Source organism: Gallinula chloropus (genome assembly GCF_964237585.1).
Source record: "Gallinula chloropus genome assembly, chromosome: 3".
Lineage (NCBI taxonomy): Eukaryota > Metazoa > Chordata > Aves > Gruiformes > Rallidae > Gallinula > Gallinula chloropus.
The window spans coordinates 27,807,276-27,831,959 of record NC_140087.1 but is presented as its reverse complement, the minus strand read 5'-3'; the positions used below and the strand labels follow the sequence as shown (position 1 = coordinate 27,831,959).

At 39.6% G+C, this 24,684-nt stretch overlaps 1 protein-coding gene across 1 annotated transcript in view; it reads left to right on the top strand.

Annotated features, from left to right (window-relative positions):
* Positions 1-2,403: 2,403 nt before the first annotated feature.
* The window catches only part of TULP4 (TUB like protein 4), a gene marked incomplete at its 5' end in the record, with an annotated part of 112,027 nt that continues 89,746 nt past the window's right edge, over positions 2,404-24,684 (top strand). The window contains one exon of the mRNA XM_084261542.1: positions 2,404-2,655. Within this exon, the coding sequence (XP_084117668.1) occupies positions 2,404-2,655 (252 nt within the window). The remainder of the gene's footprint in view (positions 2,656-24,684) is intronic.

The following is a 24,684-nucleotide window of genomic DNA, read 5'->3' as shown; positions in this document are numbered from 1 at the left end:
AAGTGTTAACTCCAGTGACTGGCCAAAGAAAGTTCCTCTCCCCACTCCCCCCCAGTGTATTCTTCCAAGTTATGATGTTTCAGTTATGAAATGATACGTGTTGGTTCTGAAAATTTTGGGGAAATTTGGAAGTGAATAAATAAATATTTTTAGTTTGTATTTGTGTGTGAAGTAGACAGGTGTGCATATGAATATTAGAAGTAACTGTATATCATACAGATATTTTATAGGAGTTTAATATAGAATCCTGAATCATAATGCTTTAATTACTGTAACAGCAGTCCTTGTATCTTTAAGTTGTTTTGTGGCAAATTTTATTAACTTTTTTTTTTCTCTTTTGTATGTGTTCTGTCTTGCAGAGGTGGAAGAATCCAGGGATTTTAAGCTTTGAATGACAGGCATCTCACAAGATTACCACAGCTAAACTGAAAAGGCAAATGCAGCTCTGAGTACCAGATTGAGTGAGCTGGTGTGTGCACTGCATGTACATGAAAACACACATGTTTTTGTCATCACATAGACTTACACTTGCATATACCTGCAAGCTCTGCAATTGATGAAAATTAATTTGAAAACCAGATGGAGCACCTTTACAGCACAGGAATCAGTAACCCATGGAAAGACACCTGCCAGTAATGTTCAGCTTTCCACATGGTCTTCACGGTTGAAAAAAGTTTGCAAGAAGAGGAAGAAAAAACACCTTCTGCACAGAAAAAGCCTAATAAATACCTCCACAATCTAAATCATTAGTTGCAAGGGAAACAGAAGAATACAAAGAGAGAGGAGACCGATTTTGTTATTACAGAGGAATAATGTATGGTCTTTGGCACGTTTTTCTTTGGGCTCAATAGATTGTGAACAGACTAATAACTTGTGACCATATGTTAAGTAATGATGACTGGAAGTAAAACAGTTGAGGAACTATGGGACAAGTCTGGGCATTGAACTGAGCAAACCACGTCATCCTTCTTGAGTTAACCAGGTCATCAACCTTGCATATTGTTTCTCCCTCTCCTTTTTCCTCTTTTCACTTAGTGTGGTATAAATACTAATTAATTGAGCTCATAAATGTTATTCAAATAAAACAATTGGAATACTTCATATGTTTCCTTCTTGTACAGCTGCAAATGTTGTGTGGAACTATGAATCTGTGCTGTAGACAAGCATCAAGAAGGAAAGATCCGATCAAACAAGCAAGGAAAATACCTAGAGAAATAGTGAACCCAGGAAGTCAGATTTTTAATGCTGCTTCTCTTTCTTTTTTAGATGATTATATTTCTTCCTTCTTTGAATTTTAGAAGATTTTGAAAGAGTGCTTACTCGATGTGCTTTAATTCTGGCATTTGTTTTTTTTACAGTAGGATGAAAAGTCTGTGATTCCTTGTAGCAGAAAAAAGGGAAAAGTAAAGGAAAAACAGCTTGACGTTTTTAGCCCGTTTCGGAGGAGAGAGAACTTCATGGTTCACCTGAGGCAAACACTTATCTGCTTTGAAAGCTAAAAGCTTTAAGGCATTTTTGATTCTGCTATAAATGAAGAGGGGGTTTCTTTTTTATTCGTGTGTGGCAGCAAAAAGTGGGAAAGCAGGCAAGATAGCGTGATAAACAGTTCAGGCTGTGTTGGGCTTCTGGTGGAAAAAAAAAAGTGCTGCAATGAAAATTGGATTGGCTTTGGATTGCAAAAACCTTTGAGTCCAACGAGCGGTTCAGTACCAAGAGGGATTTCCCAACTGGCCTGGCACAGCAGAGCCTGCACAAGTTCGGGTCTGTTGTTTCGCATGGTTTGTGTGCCTTTTTTTTCCCTTTATGCAATCTCTTTCAGCTTTAGCAGCAGAAATACATCAGATGGAAAAGATATGCCAGAGGGCAGCTCGGAAAAGATGAATGTCATATATATACATATATATGTATGTGCGTGTGTTTAAATTTCTGCAACTGAACTTTTGAAGAAAATCTGACTGGAGGAAATCTTAAAAGCCTTAAGTTACTTGAAACCTACACATTTGCAACTCTTTGTCTCTGGAATTGCATTACGCTAAACTGGAATCTCAGGCTGTATAAAGATTATATCAAGTTGAGCAAAAAGATGACTTAACCATTTCTTGAGCGCCTCTTATGAAGTAGCTGTTTCTCCAAAGGATAAGTGCACCCTCACTCTACAGACTCAAAAATGAACCTGAATTTTTTTTTAAGTGTTACTTTTTCTTAGCCAACTGCCATCATCTTTTATAGAGGAATTTTTCACTATGCATTTGGTGGATATTTATAAACACTGACCCCATCCTCCTCCCTTTCAATGATCTATCCCAGGTCAGTCTTATCAATAAAAAAAAAAAAAAATTGATTTAAATTTTGTGCACTAGACATATTACTTTCTTATGTCAAAAAATAAAATATTTAAAAAGCATGTATGCAGCAGTGGAACATGGGCCTGTTCTTTGCAGCGATTCCAACATCCTCTGCCTCTCCTGGAAAGGGAGAGTCCCCAAAAGTGAGAAGGAGAAACCCGTGTGCAGGAGGCGGTACTATGAGGAAGGCTGGTTGGCAACAGGCAATGGCAGAGGAGTTGTAGGCGTCACTTTTACTTCCAGCCATTGCAGGAGGGACCGGAACACCCCTCAGAGAATCAACTTCAATTTGAGGGGCCACAACAGTGAGGTAAGCAAAACGTGTGTTGTGCTTTAAAGGAAATGACAGCAATCTTTTTTTTTTTGGGGGGTGGTGGTGGTGGTATTTCTGCTTGAAATTGGACAGGGTGGTATGAAGGATGCTCGGGTCTAATCTAGATGTGATTGAATCTATTGAAGTCTTTCTAGTAAATCCAAGCACATGAGGCTGATGGTGGGGAACTTCTCCCTGGAAATGGGTCTGGTTTTGGTTTGGCCTATTTTCTCCTTCGTTCCCCAGTGCCTCCTAGTTTCCAGGAAAATTCAATAAATGCATGTTAAGGGAGTTAAAAGTTGTGGTGGTTGACTGCTTTTACTCAGTACTAAGGTCTGGCTTGGAAGACTAATGGGAGAGTGGGAAAGGCGCTCGGCGCCGGTTTTTCATAAGCTGCAACCAGGAATGGCCTGTGGCAGGGGACAGCTGTCATCTCTAGAAAAACTTCTGGTTTTGTTAGGAAAGGGAGCAAGTGGGACTTCCCAGAAAAATGTTAAGATGCCCTGCAGTAAATTGCTATAACTTCAGAGGGCAAGGCATTGTCCTGACTACAATGATACAAAATCTTTTCCATTTGTTTTCTCTGAAAGGGATAAATCTGTTTGTAAATGCGTGTGTATAAGCTGTGCTTTACCCTCTTCCTGGCATCTATCTCCTTCTCTGTCTAATATCTTGTGGAAAGTGCAGGTGATGCCCAATAGTAGACAGAGTTTCTCATACAGGTGTGAGTACCTAAGGGTTTTTTTCTCCTGCTTTTCAAGTAGGCTGTGTTTGGATGTGCTCTTTGAAAAGAGTTTATTGAAATCAAGGTTTTGCTCTTTGGTTAGTGGGTGGAATGACATTGAATGCACTGGAATTAAAACCAAAGATACAATGTGGGTTTTCTTGTCTTTTGTGCTACTTGCTCACTAAACTCTAATATGTTGTGTTTTTGACATGAACTGCACCAAAGATAGAGGTGGGTTGTATTGGTTCTTACGTTAATGTTAATAACAATCCTTTTTAGAGGCAAAAAGGGATAAATATTTAATCTTAAGCAATTGCTTTCACACTCCTTGTGTATATACAGGTATGTGGGTGTATTGTAAATATACAGACTTTTATATTTATACACGAGAGACAGTTTGATGTATATATTTGTATCCAGTTCATTCAAAAAATTGCAGCCACCTTTTCCCAAAGGGAAGAATGATGTTTGAATCCAGCTGGGTTTTTTGAGCCATTTCTAGTTGTCAGCATAATTTCCAGTTGAGAATTGCATTTTATTTTTTAATTGTGTGATACAACGATCACTTTTCATGTCTCCATGTTTCCTTCTCTAACTCTTCTCTGAACCCGGGCAGCTGTTTTTCTCCTTTTGCATGATATGTGTCTTGGAACCAGTAGAGGAAACGCTGTTTATGGGGCTGTGAAGTCTTGTTGCAGAGTGTGGAAGCGCAAGACTAGGTTTAAATCTGTGCCAGTTAAGTGGAGAAGATGCTGATGTGCATGCTGCCCTTTGGTTTTGTGTAGTTTTGCTCTGTTTACCCAGCTGGCTGCTAGATTTTCTTTCTGGGTCACAGCATTGATGCTGTGTGGGTTGAGCTGTGGCATTTGTGCATCCTTTCACCTAACAGTGATTGGCGTGAGAGAGACTCTCAAAATGAAAGGAAAATGTTTGGTTTCAGGTTTTTTGAAATGTGCTGGGTCAAGGTTGTCATTAACAAAGCATTCTGTTTCTGTGACTAATCTTCCCGGTGGTAGAAAAGGTGTGAATGACTGGAATAGAAACTACCAATTCATTTCTGTGGCACTACAAAACTGGTATGGAGTCGTATTGAAGGAAGAAAAGTGACTTTAGAGCAGCTAGCTTTCTGTGATGAGTCTGTCAGATTGTCGTGCTGGAATATCATTCTGAGCATTTGTGTAGATGAAAGTTCATCCTTACAAGGTGATGTGTTACACAACACTCTTCACCAGGCTTACCGAATGTTAGCCCTTTATAAGACAATCCTACTGGTTTTGGTAGGGATAAAACTGTAATACAGGATTTGTTATTGTATATAGTTTATAAGTATATAGCTGAATGGACAATAAGATATTTTTTTCTTTAGAAAACACCTTTCCATCTACATCTGTCTGAAAAAGTCTTCAAAAGAAAAAAAGTGCTGCTTGTTCTTACTGTTTGCATAAGTAGTAGTCACTGTTTTGTTTTCCTATTCTCATGTTAGAAAGCCAGCCAGCAACAAGCTTGTCTCTTCTATGTACCACATTACACAACGGAAGATGCTAATTTTGCAAGCATATCCTGGTATATGTGTCTGATTAAAGGCACTTTTGTCGTTCAGAGTGTGCCCAAAGGGATATGATTGACTGAACTTTTAAGAGCCTGTGTGTTTCACTGACCAATTCTGGGGTTGTATTGTGTTGTTTTGTTCCCAGAACTGGTGATCTGTATCTCTACATATTTTTCTCTGGGGTAAAGCTGGTGTGACAAGTCAAGTTTATTGCTTTTCTGACATACATTGCTGCTTCAATGCTAGTATGCATTAAATTATAAAGTGTGAAGTGATGTAATGAACGGGGTGTGAGAGGTGAAAATATAGAAGCTAAATACTTCCCATTTGCAGGCTAATGGGCAGTATTCTGTGGGCAGAGCAGTACATTGTATTTCACTTTTAGGGTAGGAATTTGGAAGAGGTAATGCAGCAGCGCTGTGCTTCTGGCAAGAACGTGAGACTACTTTTAAGTGGGTCATGAAGGTGGATGCCAGTGATGTATTTTTTGCAATGTTTTTATGATTGCTGAAGAGATTCACTGAAATCTTTCAGTACACAGCTCCTTTTTTGACTGTAATAGCATGCCTGTAGCATAGCGGAACAAATACGAATGAAGAATCCCCAGGACTGAATCACTGACACACATATTGCAGCGTTGGACTTGCATGACTCACTGCATTGAACAATAATTGAGAATGAAATGCTTTGTAGTGTGAGCCATGCTCGAGTTTTACTGTTGCTTCAAGGTTGGCTTTTAGAGTTTGCGACTAGAGAGTGGCTGCCACATTATTTTAATTAACCTAATTTTTTTGTAGTTTCTAAGACGAGTGACAGGAATTAAAATAAGCATATTCCATTTATTCTGTGGCAAGAGGTGAAAATGCTGCATTTTGTGATAGATCTGCTCTAACTTCAGTGTTGTATATACAGTCTTGAATCTCATTTACATAAGGCTCGGCATTCTGGAAATGAAAGTTTAAATGGGCACGTATCAAAGGCAGAAGCAACTTTGATGCAGAAGGAAGGGGAGATGTCCATTAACAACGTGCTTCTCGTGTCATAGGAAAACCTTGAATCTCTGGTCATGGAATGGGAGATGTCTCTGTGCAGGCAGGTGGTGGGGACCAGGTGTGAATGACTGCAGAAGTGCACAGCTCAGTTTGGCTTTGGAGCATTTCTCCTGATGTAGGAGAACAAAGTGGCTGGTGTTCAGTGAGCTGCTTTCATAAGTCTGGCAGGAAGGGTAAAGGCCAGGAAGATGGGCTGTTGTACCATGATGCGTGAATTAGCAGCCAGGGAGCAGAGATGAGATGGTCTGACGTACCTTCCCTTCCCCTGCATGTGTAAATGCAATGCTGTGTGGAAACTGAAGAGTGAAATTTAGCAGGCTTTGGTTTTGACCTAACTTGACTTTTCGTGGCCACACTGGGAAAAAAAGTGTTAGAAAAGTAATTGAGCATATTCCTTTTATGGCTCTTTATTATTCCTGTGGTAAATGAAAAATAGCTGGTCACTTCAGAGAGGTCAGAGTTTCACCCAGTGTAGGCTCTGAAGCATGTCAGGCCGAATATTTTTTTTTAAATACCATGGACACACTGGCTTTCAGCCTCTGATCCATCCTGAGGCTTCTGGGGAGAAATTTTCAAGGGGATCTGTGAAAGATAATTTGAAAAGAATCCCAGACTTATCATCAGTGGCCTTTAATTAGCCTTAGAGGGATCTTCCTTTCCAGTGAAAGATTTACAGGATGTCTGCAAATCAGATTGGTTGGATGGTGCCACTCTAGGTATTTCTCCTAATGGGTTCTGTTGTGTCTAGTGTATTAAGATGGTAACAGTTTCTATGGCACTTAATGTTTTTTTAAACCCTAGTAATTAAAGAATGTTTTGCAGGTATATTTTTTTCTTTTCACTGTGCTAACTAAAAAGACATGTTTGATATATTTAATAAGATTCAGTATGCTAATTGCTGGACTGTAGTGCAAGAATATGCAAATTCTAATGCAGTGAATTAAGTAATATGCTGAATACATTATTGAGTGTGCATAGTGTTTTCTACTGTAAACATAAATTGCTCATTTATTTAGATTTGGTGTTACTGAAATGTCCTAAGTGCATGATTACAGCTGCAAAACCCACCCTGTTTTGTTTAGCACAGGATTTAGAGGTAAAGAGGGACAGAAACATGTCTCAGCTGGGCTGTCAGATGAATCAATTTTTATTTACAGCTTTTCAAAGAAATGCTGTCCTTCAGAAATAGTCAATAAATATAGTTTTTATTGCTACCTTAGTTATGGGAGCCTCTGCACAGATCTCAGTTGTTTGTCCTGGTTCTGGCAAGGACAGAGTTCACTGTCCCAAGGAGCCTGCACTGGTGAGCTGAGCTGGCCAAGGTTGTCCCCACACCATGTGACATCACACCCACATACAAGGGGCTGGGCAGGGAGGAGCGGGTCCGTGTGGCTTCCAGGACAGTCTAAGTGTGGTTGGGCATCAGGTCAGTCAGTGGCTCCGTGTTAACTCTGTGTGTGAGTTATGTCCTGAGTGCTGCTGCTGTTGTTCCCCTCTCCCTGTGCTGTCCCAGCAAGCAGCCCTTGCTCTGCCCCACAGTTGCTTTTGTGTCCTCCCTGTCCTGCTGGGGGATGAAGGGGGGAGTGAGGGGTGCCAGGTACTCAGCTGCCTCATGGGGCTGAACCATGATGGTTTTGTTATGCTTGAGTGGAAGGAGGTTACAAATAGTTTTTCCTGTTTTAAAAAGAAAGCTTTTCTTTATTTCATTGACCTTTTTGAGGCTGGATGTGAAAGTTCTGAGCCAGTCTGGCAGAGCAGATTCTTTCCAGAAACCTATTGCTTGATTAGGAAATAAGTTTTAAAGAACTGAACAAGTGTTTCTTGGTTTGTAGTGTCACTGGTAAAACTGAAGAAAGAATAAATATAGAATTTTATTTTTTTTTTTTTTAAACTTCATCTGTCTTAATTGTAACTTCTGAACCTTAAATGTGACTTTTATTATGGTTCCTGGACAGAAAAAGCAAGTCAACTTGTGAGTCTTGACAGCGTGGGTACCTCGTATCAATTGTTGCTGTCAGACATGGTTGGAACAGTTGTTACTGGTGAACACTTAAGAAATCTTGAGGTAGAGCGATACGATAATGATGCCTTTTGGCTACAGAAGCCTCAGTGGTACAAGACATACGCTGATGTAAACCGTGTGGTACTGCAGATCTCTCCTGCTTTTCTGTCACTGCACACAGAAGATGGGACAGGGTTTGTCAGCAGAAATACTGTCTTTTTTTGTTAAAGCAAGCTAGTATAATTGGAAAAGACAGATGAGCTTTTGGGTAAACAAGGTTCTCAAGAAAGACTTGTATTTATGAATGCCTGCCTAGTTTTTACAACCCTGCTAGCTGATACAATGCTAAATCTGTCTTCAAACCATGCCCTTCCTCTGTCCTTAAACTCTTATGGCTCCAGAAAAAGAGTGCTGCAGAGAGAGGCAGAATTAGTGCTTCTGAGGGAAGCAACTTGTAGGAGAATCAGTCCTGTACCTGACTGGGCTGGCTCTGTTAAATGTGTATTGTGACTGGTATTGCCAGGCCTTTTGTGACTGCTTACTTTCAGAAGGGACAGTCACATTGGGATTTCATACATGCCTTATTGTACCTCCTTGAACTGTCTGCCCCAACCTTGCTTTGGGTGCTTGGGTGCAGTAATTTTATAAAACAAGTATAATAAGAGCCAAAATATGTTTTAAACGTAGCAAGGTTTCAAATTTTCCTGTGCTGTAACGTGTGGCTACAGTTTTGTTAGGTAACCCTACTCAAAATGTTGAAGTGGAATCAAGCTCACCAGAAATGAACCCTACACTTTTATTCATGTTAAATTGTTGCAAGATAACAACATGCATATTTCAAGGTGCTCATACACCCAAGAGGCCTTTCTTGCCTTTTGAATTAGGGCAAAGATACTCTGTTGCTCTGGATTAGGAGCAATTGTTCAGCATGATAATTTGGGTGTTCAGGGAAAAGAAATGCATTTTCTTTAACAAAGGTTTAGTGATGAGGACCTACAGATGTAGTGAATGGGTGAGGCTTCTACTCAGAGTTGATACCTAAGCTTGGAACATGAGCACCTTCTGAATGAGGAAAGTCACAACTCAATTGTGAAATTGTAATTCTGAAAGCCTTGCCTACATATACATACATACTGAGCATGTGAATAGTGGAGAAATCAGGTTTTATGGTAGCATTTCTGAGCCATAATAATCATTAAGGACACTGCCTGCATTTAAACAGTTCCAAGAAGAATTCATCAAATTACAGATTGTCTGAACCGATAAGATACCCATTAAAAACCATAAACATTTCACAACATAATTGAACATAGAGCACCAAGTAATTGCTTGTCAAGTATAGCCAGAATGTAGTAGGACAGACAAAAGAAATTTTATAGGTACTTGTCCTTGGGCAAACGAGCATTTCTGCTCTGATAGCAATCTTTTATGAGTGTGTGAACTTGGGGCGTTCTCAGTGTTCTCTTTGCATTAAGAGATTCTTTAAAGTGAAGTAATCCACTTGTATAACAAAAATGCTACATGGAGTAATGAAAATGAAGGTGAATTTGTGAAACTTTTGTGAATTTTCAGAAGAACGGTGATTTTAAGTTTTAGAAATGGAATTGTGATGTTTCAGTTCTGAAATTATTTGACAAATTAGTATATTGGAAAATAGTATCACCTTACATTCCTCAATTTTTTGCATTTTAAGGAGATGAAATATACATAGATGACTTTATTAATGAAGAAAATACTTCTTTGTTTAGCCTGGTCAGATTGTAATGGAAAGTACAGTGGATTTATTCTGCTGTTCAAAAGACACTTTGGAATGAAGGAGTTCATGCCGCGTGGCCTGATTAACAGCAGGGTTCTTAAGATGATGGAACCTGATTCGCAATTTTGGTTGTTCTCTGCAGATAAGAGACGATGCCGTCTCCTACAAGATGCTTATAGACAAGCTGTTGGTGTACAGGTTGGATAAGCTGACAGGGAGGTGGATTGAAAAGTGGCTGAATGGTCTGGCCCAGAGGGTGATGATCACTGGCCAAAGTCTAGTTGGAGCTCAGTGACCTGTGGTGTACCCTTAGGGATCAGTCCTGGGTCCAGTCCTGTTTGACATCTTCATTAATGATCTGGATGATGGGGCAGAGTTTACCCTTTGCAAGTTTGCAGATGACACCAAACTGAGTGGCTGATAGGGCTAAAGGGTTATACTGCCATCCAGAAGGATGCAGAATATGAATATGCAAATGTGTGGGGAGAAGCCATTCAAGTTTGACTAGAGTGAGGGAACAAACTGCTGTGCTAGAGGAAGCAGAGAACATTTTTTTCTGAACATAAATCCAGATGATGTTCCAAGTATTCAAGCAGTTGGAGACCATAGTCAAAATTCTCAGGAGGAATTATAGGCAGAGATAAAGTCATTATTTGGTTGAAGAAAGACAAGGCAGAACTGTGAAGAAACATGGAGCAGCAGATCATCACTCCCTAGGATAGGTGTGTACTTGTACCTGCATATGTGCAGGACAGACAGGCCTAGCTGGAGTAAAGCTAGTCTCAGAAATGTTGTCCATGCTGAGAATGATGCTGAGTTTTGTGAAGCTGCATGTATGTGTGGGGGATCTGGAATTCACTGACAGTCAACAGAAGGCAACAGTCAGTTCCACAGATGTAGTTTCCGGAGGGGATAATGGCCAGTGGCAGAAGACACAACGGAAGGCTGATAATTGGCAGTATGGTGACCTCCTGGAGTTCCTGGAGATGGGGCCAAGCATAAGGACCTGCAAGAGGTGTCAGAGAAATTGAGAAAGAGGGAGTGTTTCAGCCTGCTGAAGAAGACATCCATCATCTAAGGAAGATGGAATAAAGACAGACAGCGGGTTCTTCCACCTGTGGAAGAGACAGCTCTAAAGTCTTCAACCTGAGAAGAGCTAGTGGAAGTTGAGTTTCATAGAAAAGCTGATTCCACCAAGAGGAATGAACCGAGGTCATTCTTCAGGTAGAGGTCTAACAGAGAATTATGCAGATAAGGTAGGAAGGAGACTCAAATAGGCTTGATTATTCAGTTACAAAATACTAAAAATAGACCTGTTGGTAATTTATTGTAATTAGCTACCCTAATGAGGACCTTTCCTGAGGGATGACTTTATCGGGGGGCACAAGTGAAGTTACTGCAAAAGGCTCTTTTGAGGATACAGTGAGACAGCTTTGTAAAGCCCTGTTACTGGTAAAAGGAGTGTTGATTGCCTCCTAGAGAGTTTAGTTTATAAGGGATACAAGGATGCCTTCACGTTAGGATAATTTTAAGGAAAAGGGATCCTATTGCTCATTCTCCCCCTTTGCTTATTTCTGATTTGGTCCTGTGAACTATTTCTTGAGGCTGGTAATACATAAATACCTTGCTCCTCAGTTGGGAAGTACTGTGGGAGCCTACGATGAAGCTGTCTGTCTCCTCTGCTGCTGCAGAGAAGTGATAATGTTAAATGCCTTGTTAATTAGTAAATGGTGTTGCTGTGGAGGGACTTATATTTGTTGTAGGGAGTGAATGCTCAAAATGTGGTTCCTTGAAATAACGTGTCTTAAAAGTATGCAGAGGACTAAGTGGCTGAGAAACGCTACGGTTTGAGAGTAACTGTCACTTCTTGTTCTGGTAATATCTCGAGTTGGGCATATACTTCATGACCTAAATGGTACCAATACCGAATAAAGTGTATGAAATGGAAGAACATTTGATGTTACAGGCACAGATTGTGTTACAGTACAAAGTGAGCCTTTAGATTTATCTTATGCACCGATAAACGTAACTTAGGCTTTCTCATGTATGTCATCTTAGCAATTGTACTTTTCCCTGCAAGATGCCCCATTGATCACAGAAATAGGAATTGATGTTTTCCCATGGAATTCTATCAATCGTCTGTGTTTTGTCTAAATTTCATTGCATTTCCAGCATTCTTACCATTTCCGGAATAATACCCTCAGTGGTTTCTTCAGATGTAGTAGTCCTGTTACTAATTAGGGAACCCAGACTCTGCACTCCACTTCTGAGTGAAGTCTGCATGTCATAAGCTGTCTTTAATATTAGCAATATTTGTACAAGTTATAAAAATGTAAATCAACACTTCTTTATTGAGAAATATGTATTGGAATCCATATATGTTGTTCTTGTTTGAAAGAAATTGGAAGTCTTTTGAAGCAGTGTTTCATCTTAAGTGTAGTTGTTTGTTAAGGATAAAATTTGTCCTGCTTCAAGTTCTTTCCCCAGAAAAAACCCCAGATCCAGCAGGGAGGTTAACAAATGAAATTAGAATACTGTCATTTTAATACATACTAGTTATGCAACCAGTAATACCTTGTTATTAATTCTTATGGCTGCCATAAAGTCGTTCTGTTGATTAAACAGATTCAAATTAAGCTTTGACACAATGTTATTATGTATTATAAAAGGCCCTAGCTGGAGCTGGAGTTTTGCTGGGTTAATTGTGGTAACGCTTCTTGTCTCTGTGGTCACTGGGTATGTGTTTCAAATTGTCCTCCCTCTGCCAACTTCCAGCTCAGTTCCCTGAGACTGAAGAAGTGAGATGTGGTTGTGATTACACTGGCCAGGGAGATGACTGTGTTTAATATCTGGCAGTCTGTAATTACAGGTGTAGGTCGCTCCTCCAGTCCTGAGCTGCTGCTAATAGCTTCAGTGATCCACCTTATGCCTGAGTTGGGAGAGGGAGATGCCTTCTCTGAAACCAGATGAGCCTAAGCTACCATTTGAAGAGAATACATGTAATTTTGTTTCTATACATATAGAATATTTTCATACATGCCTCATTTTTATTTTAATTATTCTTTCAAGAGCTTTGCATAACTGTGACAATAATAAAATCTTGTAAGATTTGAAGGACTTCAGCTTGTTCATATGGCTAGAAAGCATCAAGTAAAGAAGTTGTATTTTACATACATGTATGTCTTAGGAAAACCATGAAGCTGTTGGAGTGAGTCCAGAGGAGAGTCACAAAGATGCTCAGACGGCTGGAGCATGTCTCCCATGAGGACTTGTTCAGCCTGGATAAGAGAAGGCTCTGAGGAAACCAAATTGCAGCCTTTCAGTACTTAAATGGGGCTTATCAGAAAGATGGGGACAAATTTTTTAGCAAGTCCTATATTGATAGGACAAGGTAATGGATTTTAAAATAAAGAAGGTAGATTTAGACTAGATGTAAGGAAGAGTTTTCTTACAGTGAGGGTGGTGAAACATTTGAACAGGTTGCCCAGGGAGGTGGTAGATGCCCCATCCTTGGAAACATGCAGGATGGGGCTCTGAGCAACCTGATCTAGTCAGAGATGTCCCTGCTCACTGCAGGTGGGTTGGACTAGATGAGCTTTAAAGGTCTCTTCCAACCCAAACTGTTCTATGAGATATATCTAAATGAAAGGATTTATATATTGTCAGATGAAATAAATTAATGTAAGTAAAGCTGTTGAAAAAATAACAACTGTAGAAATAATTTCTGTTCCACAGAAAGTGAGCTAATGAGGAACTAAACCATTTCATCTGCGGACCTCATACAGTCTCCTGATGTTTCATGCTTTACTTTGAGCTAACTTCATAAAATATAAAACAAATGTTCTATATTAAGCTAAAAATTCACATGGAGCTTGCAAAATGTGCAAATAGATGAGACATACCATAACATACACTATTTTAAGTGAGAGCATAGCGTTTTTTACAGTGACCTTTGAATATTCTTATTTTCTAAGTAGCAGTTCTTCAAATCTGTTGTGAATAGATATGAATCAGATGCTAACCAAAGGAGTAAGCTTTCTAGCCTTGTATTTTGCCTATTCAGCTGTGTTGTTTCAAAGGAAATAATGCCCAATTTTTACAATGACTGATCACGTGCTTGCAGTGTTTCTTTCCTGTAAGTTCCCCATCTTTAGTGCCCTGAAGACTCAATGGTAATTGTAGCTGGAATTAAACTAGAAACACCTTTTTGATGTATGTACCCAAGAAGAAAATCCTTGCTGTGTACTAAGCATTTTATTACTTCACTTGAGATATTTTTTTAAGGTGGCTTCTAGGTGTGAGACTTTTGTTCTGAAATACACAGAGGGTTAGTTGCAAGTGTGTCTCCTGATTGAAAATAATGAAATTAAAATATTTCAGACTTGATGGTTTTGGGCAGCTGTTATTTTTAAGTTTCTTGTGGCCTTTGCAATCTTCGGGACAGAAATTTGAAAGCATTTTAATACTGGGGGCACTCTTGTTTCTTTACATACTACTAGGAGTGTTAGAAATACCTTGTTATTAAAATTTTAATTCTAAATTACTGGTGTGACTAATAGTAGCACCTCAAATGTTTGCATTATTTCTACTTTCTAGAAAATTATTATTGTATTTGTATATATTTTAATAATATATTACAAATTATTATTGTACTGATGAAAAATAGACACTTGTACATGATGAGCATCCATTATTATTTTTACTGGCATTTATTCAAGCAGAGGGCTTTGCCAATTTGATGTAGGGATCTAATATGGAATTAATGACAGGTTAAGTGGTAGCACCATCCATGAGAAGAGGGGAAAATGAGCTCAGAATTTAGGTAGAAGTGGGAATGAGCAGGGCCTGGTGAGCAGGGTGGCTTGAAGGGTAGAGTGGCTGTTTGAATGCAAGACGCAGGCGTACCCGGTGGGGATAGGGGACTTTCTGCTGGGGCCTGGAGTTAGACCTGTGGTTCTGAGGTCTGAATTCCACTTGATTCATAAACAGCTATCTGATGTGGTCAGAATGTCTTCATCCTCTGTTGGGGGTGATCCAAACGAGAGATGACAACTTTAATAGCTGTTAGTTAAATGTAGATAGTAGATATCAGTCCTGCTCATCGTTTTGTGGATTGATGGTGGATGTCAGGAGCAACATGTAGGTTTTTCCTATTTCTTTTGTAAAGCATGAACAATTTGTCAGCCATTGTCTATCAGAGAGAAAGATTAAGCTATCAGAAGTTACGAAATGTCAGCATTACCTACAGTTGATTTACCATGTCAGCTCATTTCTTTAAATGTGTTGGTGCATACATATTATGATTCAGTTTTCAACTGCCTGAACACATACCTAACACACACCTTTTTTTTTTTCCTTGGGTTTTTTTTTTTTAATTCCTTGGAATTCTTTTGCCTTCAGTGCCTGGATTGGACCTGGGGTTGAAGGAAAGTTGCATAACAAACTCTCTATTACTTGTTTTGGAAATCACTAGGTATGCAGTGAAGGGCATGAAGAGAAGTCCTGTGGTTGAGGCAGGAGGTGCTGTGAACAATTGTTACTTTTTTTAAAATTGAGCTTTTCACCATAACCAGGATGAGTTTCTCATTTTCTGTGTAATTCATTAAATGCTTACATAACATTCTGCACAGGTAGCTGGCATTTCTTGGTCTTAGAACATTTGCTTTTGTGACTCTAATCTTGATATTCTTCTGGGGATCTGATTTCAAGAGCCAATTTTAAAATAAATTTTCATGACTCATCTTCAGAGTTTGATCGTGAGTAATATTTGGCCCCACAGCACGTGGGCACCAGCACAATGGTTCTGTGTAATATATCTAGCTAATCTTGAGGGATTCCTTGATGGACAGCATAGCTAACTTCAAAACTGGAGACTTTAGCAGAGTTAAGGGGATTTTTAGTTGTGTTTTCCATCCAGCTCGTTGTGATTCAGTCGGTTTGTTAGCATAGAAATCACCTGTTTGAAGCGTCAGAGCAGTTCTGATGGTGCGGATTGCTCCCAGGGGATGTATAACACGATTTCTGTCAATGGTTGGTTTTAATAATTGAGTCTGGTAGTGTTGATGATAACTTTAGAAATGTTAGATCTAACTTGTCCTGTTGAGCTTGACTTTTAAATAAGTGTTCTAAAATAGTTCTGTGATGTACTTATAAGCTGCAGTGATTATTAAGACTGAGAATCACAGGCATTTAACTGAATCTGAAACATGGAAGTGTGACTCCCTTGGGTAGGCGTGAAAGCTAGAAGAAAGTCACATAGTGCATGAAATGAAGTTTCTTATTGTCAATTAACTTCAGAATCACTTTAAAAATGCAGACAGTTAATCTGCAAACTTACTGTATCCTTACCAATACTGCAAGTACCACTGCAGTGTAAAAAATCAAGTTGAGCTGTAATCCTTGAAACCACTAACCAAGGCTTTGTAGGTTAATGTAGGTTAGCTCTGCTATGTCATCTGTCCAACATGGTATCTCCAGCAGTTTTAAGTCAGTATAATGGAATTAACTGTTGTATTTGTGAGTAAATCTATTTCTTTGGTCATGAAAGCAACAAAAGTATGTGATATTTTATCTTTATTATGCTAATGTTTTATCTTGAGTGTCAGCAAAGGTGAGTTTTGAGTACACACAGGGAGCAAATTTATTGAGTAAACAGTTGCAGCTCTTAAGTAAATCACCCTGAAGGCTGGATTTCAAAGCCCTTACATTGCCAGAATGAGGCACAGACCCATAAAATACCTTACAGAAGGTGCATGAACCATAGAGGTGGCTTTAAAAAAAGGGGGTAAAATGTCTTTTTAGATGCCTTTGTACTTCCAGGGTATTGCAGACAGTGGTTTTTTGGGTTCACTGTCCAATGGGTGAGGATGGTTAATTTTCCAAATTATTTTTACAAATGTTCTTTAGCAATGACAATTCCATCATACTGGGCTGTGGCACTCATGGGTAACTTCTATCCGTATAGAATTTGCTGCCATTCTTGTGAAATGGAATTTTTCCTTAATAATTTTCTTCACTAGTGAAAGATGGGTTATTAATTTTTAAATTTCCATGTGGATGGCACTGTTTTTAGTGCAGCATGTTAGATTACGTAAAATATTAATCTAGTCCGGCAATGACTTTTTTTCTTTTTACAAATTGAAAGTATTTGAACTTTTTAACTTAAAATCCAGTTTTCAAAAGCCTTTCCACTCATTCCTCTTAACCTTTGTAATTCTGCTTAAAGAAAGTAGTCCGCTGCTCTCTTCATTCACTAGCTGGGGTAAGTAGCAAGAGGAAACATTGAAAATACTTAAAATAAAATTGAAGACACAGATTTTCTATTTCTGTGAACTGACAGTAGTCTAAGTTGAAAATAAGAGGTTTATTTTTGAGGGGTTTTGCTCAGCTGAAATTTTTTTGGAACAAATCTAATCACAACAATCACATAAGTGTTTGATGGAAGGCTGCTCACCAATCTATATTCACTTTTGGGTGGTTATTAGCAAGCTAATAACTCTGGATGCTGTTTTGAAATTTCCTGTCGCTTCTTGTCATTGTCAAAGGAAGCAGTGGGTGTCATTCCAAGGGATCAGCCTGGCATTTTATGCCACATTTCTCACAGGTAGTAATGAGTAGTGCAGGGTATCTAGACCAATGATTCCTCATCTAGATGAAGCTTATTCAAGCGTTAAGAGAAAATTGCATGCTTTGGAGAACAAGCCTTAGAAGGACAAATTGAGGCAACTGGAGTCGGTTAGCCTGGAGAAAAGGAGGTTGAAGGGAGACCTTCTCACCCTCTACAGCTACTCAAAAGGAGGTTGTAGCCAGGTGGATGTTGGTCTCTTCTCCCAAGTAACAAGCGATAGGAGGAGAGAAAATGGCCTCAAGTTGCGGCAGGGGAGGTTTACATTGGATATTAGGAAAAAATTCTTCACTAGAAGGGTTATCAAGCCCTGGAACAGGCTTCCTAGGGAAGTGGTTGAGTCACTGGAGGACTTTAAAAGATGCATAGATGTGGTGCTGAGGGACATGGTTTAATGGTTGGATCCATTGACCTTAAAGGTCTTTTCTGACCACAAAGTTCTATGAATCTATGACTGGACTTTGGGCCCTACAGTCATGTACTTTCCAGAAGCAACTGGGCCCTCAGATGACAGTTACCTGAGCTGCAACTATAGAATATGCTCATTGCCATGCTTTGCTGAAGGTGGTACAGATGTGCAGCCCAGTTGCTTCATCACTGCCATGCTAAGGAATGGGAGTTGGCTGCCATTCTCTTTTGTGGTGTTACCACCAGCACTGACAAACTGTTGTGTGTTACACAGCTGCAAGAGGCAGCGTGTCTACACTGCATGTCTACAGTGGCAACACTCTGCGCTTCAGGTAGTTGGAGCTGATCTGTCACTGGAGACAAGCTATTCCTGAAGCTGAGTTGTAGCAGTTCTTTGTTCACTTCCTCAGCTGTGCAGGGGTTTTGTTAGTGAAGGATTCCAGCAGTAAGAGACCAAGTCAAGCTACAGAGCAGAAGACCAAGGCAGGATCTCTCACTCACAAGGATGCCAAACCATCTGACATCATAAAGTTGTTAAAACTTGCAAGTATATGACAAACTCTAGTACAAATAGCATGTTGTGTCTTTTAGAATATGAATCTATTTTATGATCTCCCTTTTATAAATAAAGCTGTATAATAAAGTGCTCCAGGGTCCTTTTGGATGAAAGGCATTAGATAATGGCGCCTTTGGATGTTTACCTCTTGTCTGGGCCTGTTAATTCATTTGTCGCTGAAATATTTTATTGCAACAACTGTTTTTGCCCATGTGTGGTGTGAAACCATTTGAATGTCATCCTTATTTATTTGAGCTCATTTATTAAGTTGTCTATTGTGAAGCATCTATGGCCTGAATTAAAACGGGTAAGAAACACTAAAACCAAATCTCTGCCTGAAATTGCCAAATAAAATACACAGCCAGTCATGATTAAAAATAAATAAAAAAATCAGGCACAAGGACAAGCCCAAAAGACCTCTTGCAAACCACCCACAAAGGGATTAGTTCCCAACTACTGAAAGGAATGGAAAAAACATGGGTAGCAGATAAAAGAGCAAAGGGAGGGAGCCCAAAATAGACAAAAAATATCTCAGTTGAAATAAACAAGTCTTGCAGCAAAGTCAGCTAGAAAAGGGCAAGAAAAGAAATGCTTGCTGAAATGTTAACAAAAATGTGAGTTGTTATACAGGGATGGAAGTCATGGCACAATGTAGCATCCCAGGGAGTGACGAGCTGCAAGGAAGGTGATGGGCATGCTGGTACAAGCCAGAGAGCTGCTCTGCCAAAAACCAAATTTGCTTTCTTTGGTTGGAATTACAGTATCAGGGTCCTTATCTGCCCATTAAGCACGGGAGACCCAAGTACTGAAATGTTTTGCAGGATGAGAAGTTATAGGAAGATGCATCCTTTTGAGGTTTTGGGTTTTAGTAGTCGTGCTGATTTTTTTCTCATCTTTTCCAAGAAAAGCCCTTTGTAGCCATCAGAATGCTGTAGGCAACTACAAATATTTATCTAAAACATCCCCTTTTTAATAATTATTTCTCCACAAATGGGCCCTACTTGTTTTAAGATCACTTAACAAAATATCTCTTGGTGCTGTATTTGTAATCTGAATGGTAATCTAACACATGACTTGGCATTTTTGGTAGGGTCCCCCCATGCTCCCAGCTCTAAATTTCAAAACAAACACACCCTGAACATTATGCTGCTCTTTTACTATACCTTCTGGCAACCTGAGGTTCGTTTCTGCTTGTACAGCTGCCACTTCATGGGATTTTTATTGATGGTTATTTTCTCCACTTGGCTCATTTAAGTATTTGTTTAAATAGTACAAATACAATAATCATCATAATCTTTAGTTCCACAGCTGCTTTTCCTCAAGTAACATTCCTATAGTTTTCTTTCCCTACTTCCTTGCACCCTTTTTCATTTAAAATATTGTAGTAAGAACGCTGCCGTATTTTGCCCTTTCTTCCTTCATTCATTTTGAATCTCTTTATATGAAATCAGTGGTTGTGAAAGCTGGGAGTAGACTGTTCTGGAGGATAATTGGAGCGATGCTGGGCAGAATGGATGTGCAAAAACGGCAGCAGTTTTAAGAACTCCCGTGCCTGGCTCACTGTGACCTTTAAGGTTTATGCTCACCCATTGTCAGCAGTCCTGCTGCAGTCCCCAATGCCAGTGCTGAGGCAGATCCTTTGTGGGATCTCCTGCGTTATCAGGATCAGGAGCACACATAATTGTCATCTGACTGGAATAGGTTTAGCTCTTTACTGTCCTGTCTTAAAAGTGTAACCAAAAACAATCTGCAGGTGACTAGGAAGATGCTACCAGTACCTATCCATAGTCTTACAAAAATTGGCGAGTCATAACTTGGCTGTTTTGTGGCAGATACCCAAGGGGTATTATAAACAGTATGGCTGGAGCTTTACAAAGTAGTGAGGCATTGCAAATTGAAATTGAAATGGCAGTTGTCTTCATAAAAATCAAACTTGTCATACCAATGCGAAGCCCCTTCCTCTTCACTGTAGATTTGAGTGGACCCCCAGATATGCAGGACTGGGGTACAAGGTGTCTGATAAAAGGAATAGTTTGGTTTATGCTCTTGTATGCAATTTAGCATTTCTTGATTTCTTTTCCTCGCTGGTAATATGCTGTGAGATGCCTGAAAACTATTGCTGTGGTGCTGGCTTTATGGTTGTGATAAAACACCCAGTCTTCAAAGCCCTCTGAGAAGCTGCTGTTTGAAAATGGAATATTTTATCTTTTTCTTCCTCCCCCCACCCCCCATGCCATGGCCACACTTACTCTGCCTTTCCTGTATTCTTAGTAGTTTCCTTTCTCATTTCGGAATTAAACTCTTCAGCTTTATTTGGTGCTTAGTCTCTTTGCTTTGCTGATATGACTCCTCATCTTAATTACATCAGCTCCAAAACCCATATTTATTTCTGAAATTTAGGAAGTTGGATTGAGCCAACTTGATTGCCATTGCTTAACGATAGATTAATCTAGGCCAGAGATTTCTACTTGCACTTTCTCGTACTAATACAATCTAAGTAGAGTCCTGCGAGGTCTTGGGATGTTCATTGCAACTGTGATTTGAGGCATTTGGTCTGCTAAGGCTCTGTCCTGAGATGTATTACAGAAACAAATTTATGTAAAGCTGCCTGTGCTGTTATATCAGCTCACAGATAGAATGCAGTGTTCTTAAAGTGTCAGCTGTCACGATTCTAACTTAATTAAATGTATGATGTGAAGAGAAAAACAGAGGTAGTTAAAACTTCACATACTGACCTTCTGAGAAAAGGAGGGAAAAAGAAATACAGAACAGACTACCAGAGGCAGAGAGAAAGGGAGAGGTGAGGAGAGAGAGAGATGTATTAGGTTTAATTTGTAGCTGTATGTCACCAGTTTGAGACAGGAGAGCATGAGGTTTTACACGTTAAGGGTCTTGTCTGCAGTAGTTAAGAGTATCCATAGAGTATCAGATCAGATGTCCAGTTGGCACCATGTCTTGTCTCTGAAAGTGACGGGTAGCCAACACATAGGAAGGAGTTTAAGCAGCTATGAGCTTACAGCTGTGCTTTCCTGATACAGGCACTCGATCTCCAGGAGCCTGCAGCTCAGGAGCCTGTTGGGAAAGGTACATGGATTTGGTGTCTGTACAGCCTTCTCCTGTGAATTTGCCTAACTGCTTCTGCATCTATGTAAAACGTTGACCTATCCCATATAGTGAATTCTACAATTTACTAATGAGTTGTGTGGGGAAAGTACATGCTTTTGCTGTTTGGATATCCATCCTCCTGATTTCCTGATTTTTACCTATTTACCCTATGCTGCTCCTGATTTAATAGACCGATATGACATCCCTTTATAGTTGTCTGATTCCCTGGATAGTGCTAGTTGATGTTGCTCATACAGAATGTATGAGAATATGTTTGAATCATCTTTTTTTTCCTTTTCTCAGTGTGTTCCAAGTTGCCTTACAGACGTTTTCTGACTGGAGGGACAAGAACTACACTTAATAGAAGTGAAAACCCATACAGCGGCGTAACGCTGGTTTCCATTTTCCCTGTCTCCCCACCCCCTTACAGCTCCAAATGGTGGCCAGCAGAATAATGACAGCTACCACTTGTTATAGTTAGGGCTGATGTGTTTCTTTGAAAGAAGGCCTAGTGGGGAATGTTTTAACTGGTGATGGATAGAGGACCTGACATGGGCTCCCAGTACAATTCCTGCTTCTTTGTTCCATGTATTATTTGTCAAAACAGTGGTGCTGAGTGATGGTATGTATTTATTTTTTTCCAGTGAAGGCTGACTGCATTCAACATGCACACATGCAGATAAAAGGCACTGAACTGCTTCAAAAGCTGTGTCAGTCAGTCTGTCATAATCGCATTGGCAGACCTGGAGCATTGTATGTACAGATGGGACCTGAAAGGGAGATCTGTTTGCTCATGGGAGAACAGGGAGCTTGGTTTGACAGGATTACCACGGAGAGCTGCTGGCTTGCTTGGCTGTGACCACATCTTCAGAAGTTTGTCCTAAATATCTTCTTTTTTTTCCTTTTTTCCCCCCTGCAAGCCATGTTTGTCTCTTAGAGGTGTGCAGCCTTTGTGCACTGTGTCTTCTCTGAGACATCTCCCTAGCCCTGCTCCTGGGGTCTCTTTCAGCCTCTTACTGCCATGGAGGGTTTCACATGAGCAGTGAGCAAGCAGAAGAGCTGCTGTCATGGTTGTACCTTTCCTCATGCTCTCAAAGGGGTCACAGGGAAGGTAGTAAAGGAGTAGAGGCTGCTTTGCCCTGTAGGGGAGTTAGGGACGGGCATCCCAGAGCAAGCAGGTCATAGGCCAAGAGTCTGGCTCCTTCCTTCAGCATAGACCCATCCCTGGGACCTGAGTTCTGAACTGGATTTTGTGGTGTGGACTATGTGCCTGTGCTCAGTATGCCTGTCCTACACAGCTTGGAGAAGTCTCTTTAAACTGTATCAAGCCCTAAAACTAAAGAGAAGTTACTGACCTGTTGTCTGGAAGGTCAAGGGTTTGGGTGGGGTTTTTATTCTTACTGGGCTGGCAATTCAAAACAGCTGCTTACTTAAGATTTACTGGAAATAAGCATTTGGCATGTTGGGAAATTATTCTTTCTGGCACCACTTTAGTATAACCAATTAACCTCACCTTACACTTTTTTCCATGAGAAATAGGATACTCTATGTTTGTTTAAAAATGTAAGTATTTAAAAAAAATATGTTTACGTAGACAGTATATGTGGTTCATCTCTCTTGACCATGAAATAGGAGTCGTACTTTGCTAAGCTTGTTCCAGAGTAATTCTGAAGTACTGAAGTGTCAATCTGGCAACCAGTTTTTGTGACAGTCTTTCTCAGAAATACACTCTGAGAGGAAGATTTGTGGGTCTTGTTAGAGGTGTCCACCTTCCTTGCTCTGATGACATTGCATACAATGGCATAAGAACAACACACTGGAGTTTCACCATAAGCCTGCTTTGCTCTGATTTCAGCTAGCAGACCACTTAATTCAGTAATATTTGTCTACCTTGAAAATGGTTCACACTTTGAAAAGCTTTAGTAAAGAAGAGACTCAATGTCTAATACTTCCATGGTTGAATGGAGTAAAATAAATGTATGGAAATGATGCACCTTAATGAGCATGTTCCCTTGAGAAGATACTACAACGTGAAGAGTAGGTGAAGGACACAGGCACCTACAAACTAGAGAAAACGTACAAAGGAATAAGATTCCCATAAGACACAGATTTGTAAAGAACAGGAAAAAAAACAGTATGCAAGAGTAGTTAAAGGGCTAAAAGCTATTAATGAGTCATTGTATTGGGAAGTGGAAAAAGAAATTTAGCAACAGCATTGAGTAGGTATTTGGTGTTTATGACTCCCTGAGATGCTTACAGATGTATTTTTGGGTCAGATCTACAGATCTTTGCTCAAGAAGTTGTTTTTTAGAGTAGAAGTGTGACATTAATGAGAGATTAATTTATTATTAATTGCCATCCAAACTGGATTATCTGGCAGGGCTTCATGTGTAAATCCATCAGCATCAGTGCTTGATCTAAAATGATGATGGCATTGATACTAAAATGTAAAAGCTCTGGCATTTAAGATGACTCACTTTAGCAAGAAATACTATTTTAAAATCAAACCTTCAGTCTGAGCTGCAAGCTGGGGAGAACAGTATTTGCTTTTGATAAGAGACATGAAAAAAATTGATTGAAGGTTTACTGAGGGACAGAATCATTGCGGGCATGCAAAGTTAGAGCAGGTAAAGCACTTTGGAGAGGACTGTAGTGGAAAAGCCTGCTTTCAAAGAGGCAGAACAGGCTGTATGATCCGAGGCAGACACAAACTAATTGGCTGACCTTACTGAATTTTCTATGAGGTTTGGCTTGAAACAGAGGGAAGTAACTTCCAGTAGCAGGAAATTTCATGTCTATTTCTTTGAACTTCATTCTGTGACTTGGGTTTGTAATGATCAATGCAACTTGAGCTGAATTGCAGTGCTGCTTTTTTAACAGCATAGTATCTTTTGATTTTAGTTACATGTTGTTTTGACAGTGTTTTGAATGGGAAAAATCCAATGTAAGTGAAAAGTGTTGTTATATCTTTGGGCCACTGGTCTTCATTTATATACTTGCAAGAATTTGCGTTCCGTTTTCATTCTCCCTGTTATTTACCTTCTACAGCTTGTGTTGCTTGGGATAGATGGAGTAGCAGAGAATAAAGCTAAATTTTTTATCAGTTTTTCAGAATCACTTAATGAGTCTTTGTGTTGCTGGTTTCCCAAACTGTTGTGTTTATTTATTTATTTATCTATTTATTTTTCTGAGAGTAGTCAAGCCTTCAAATTCTTTCCCACTGTGTACATTTTAGTATTTCTTTATT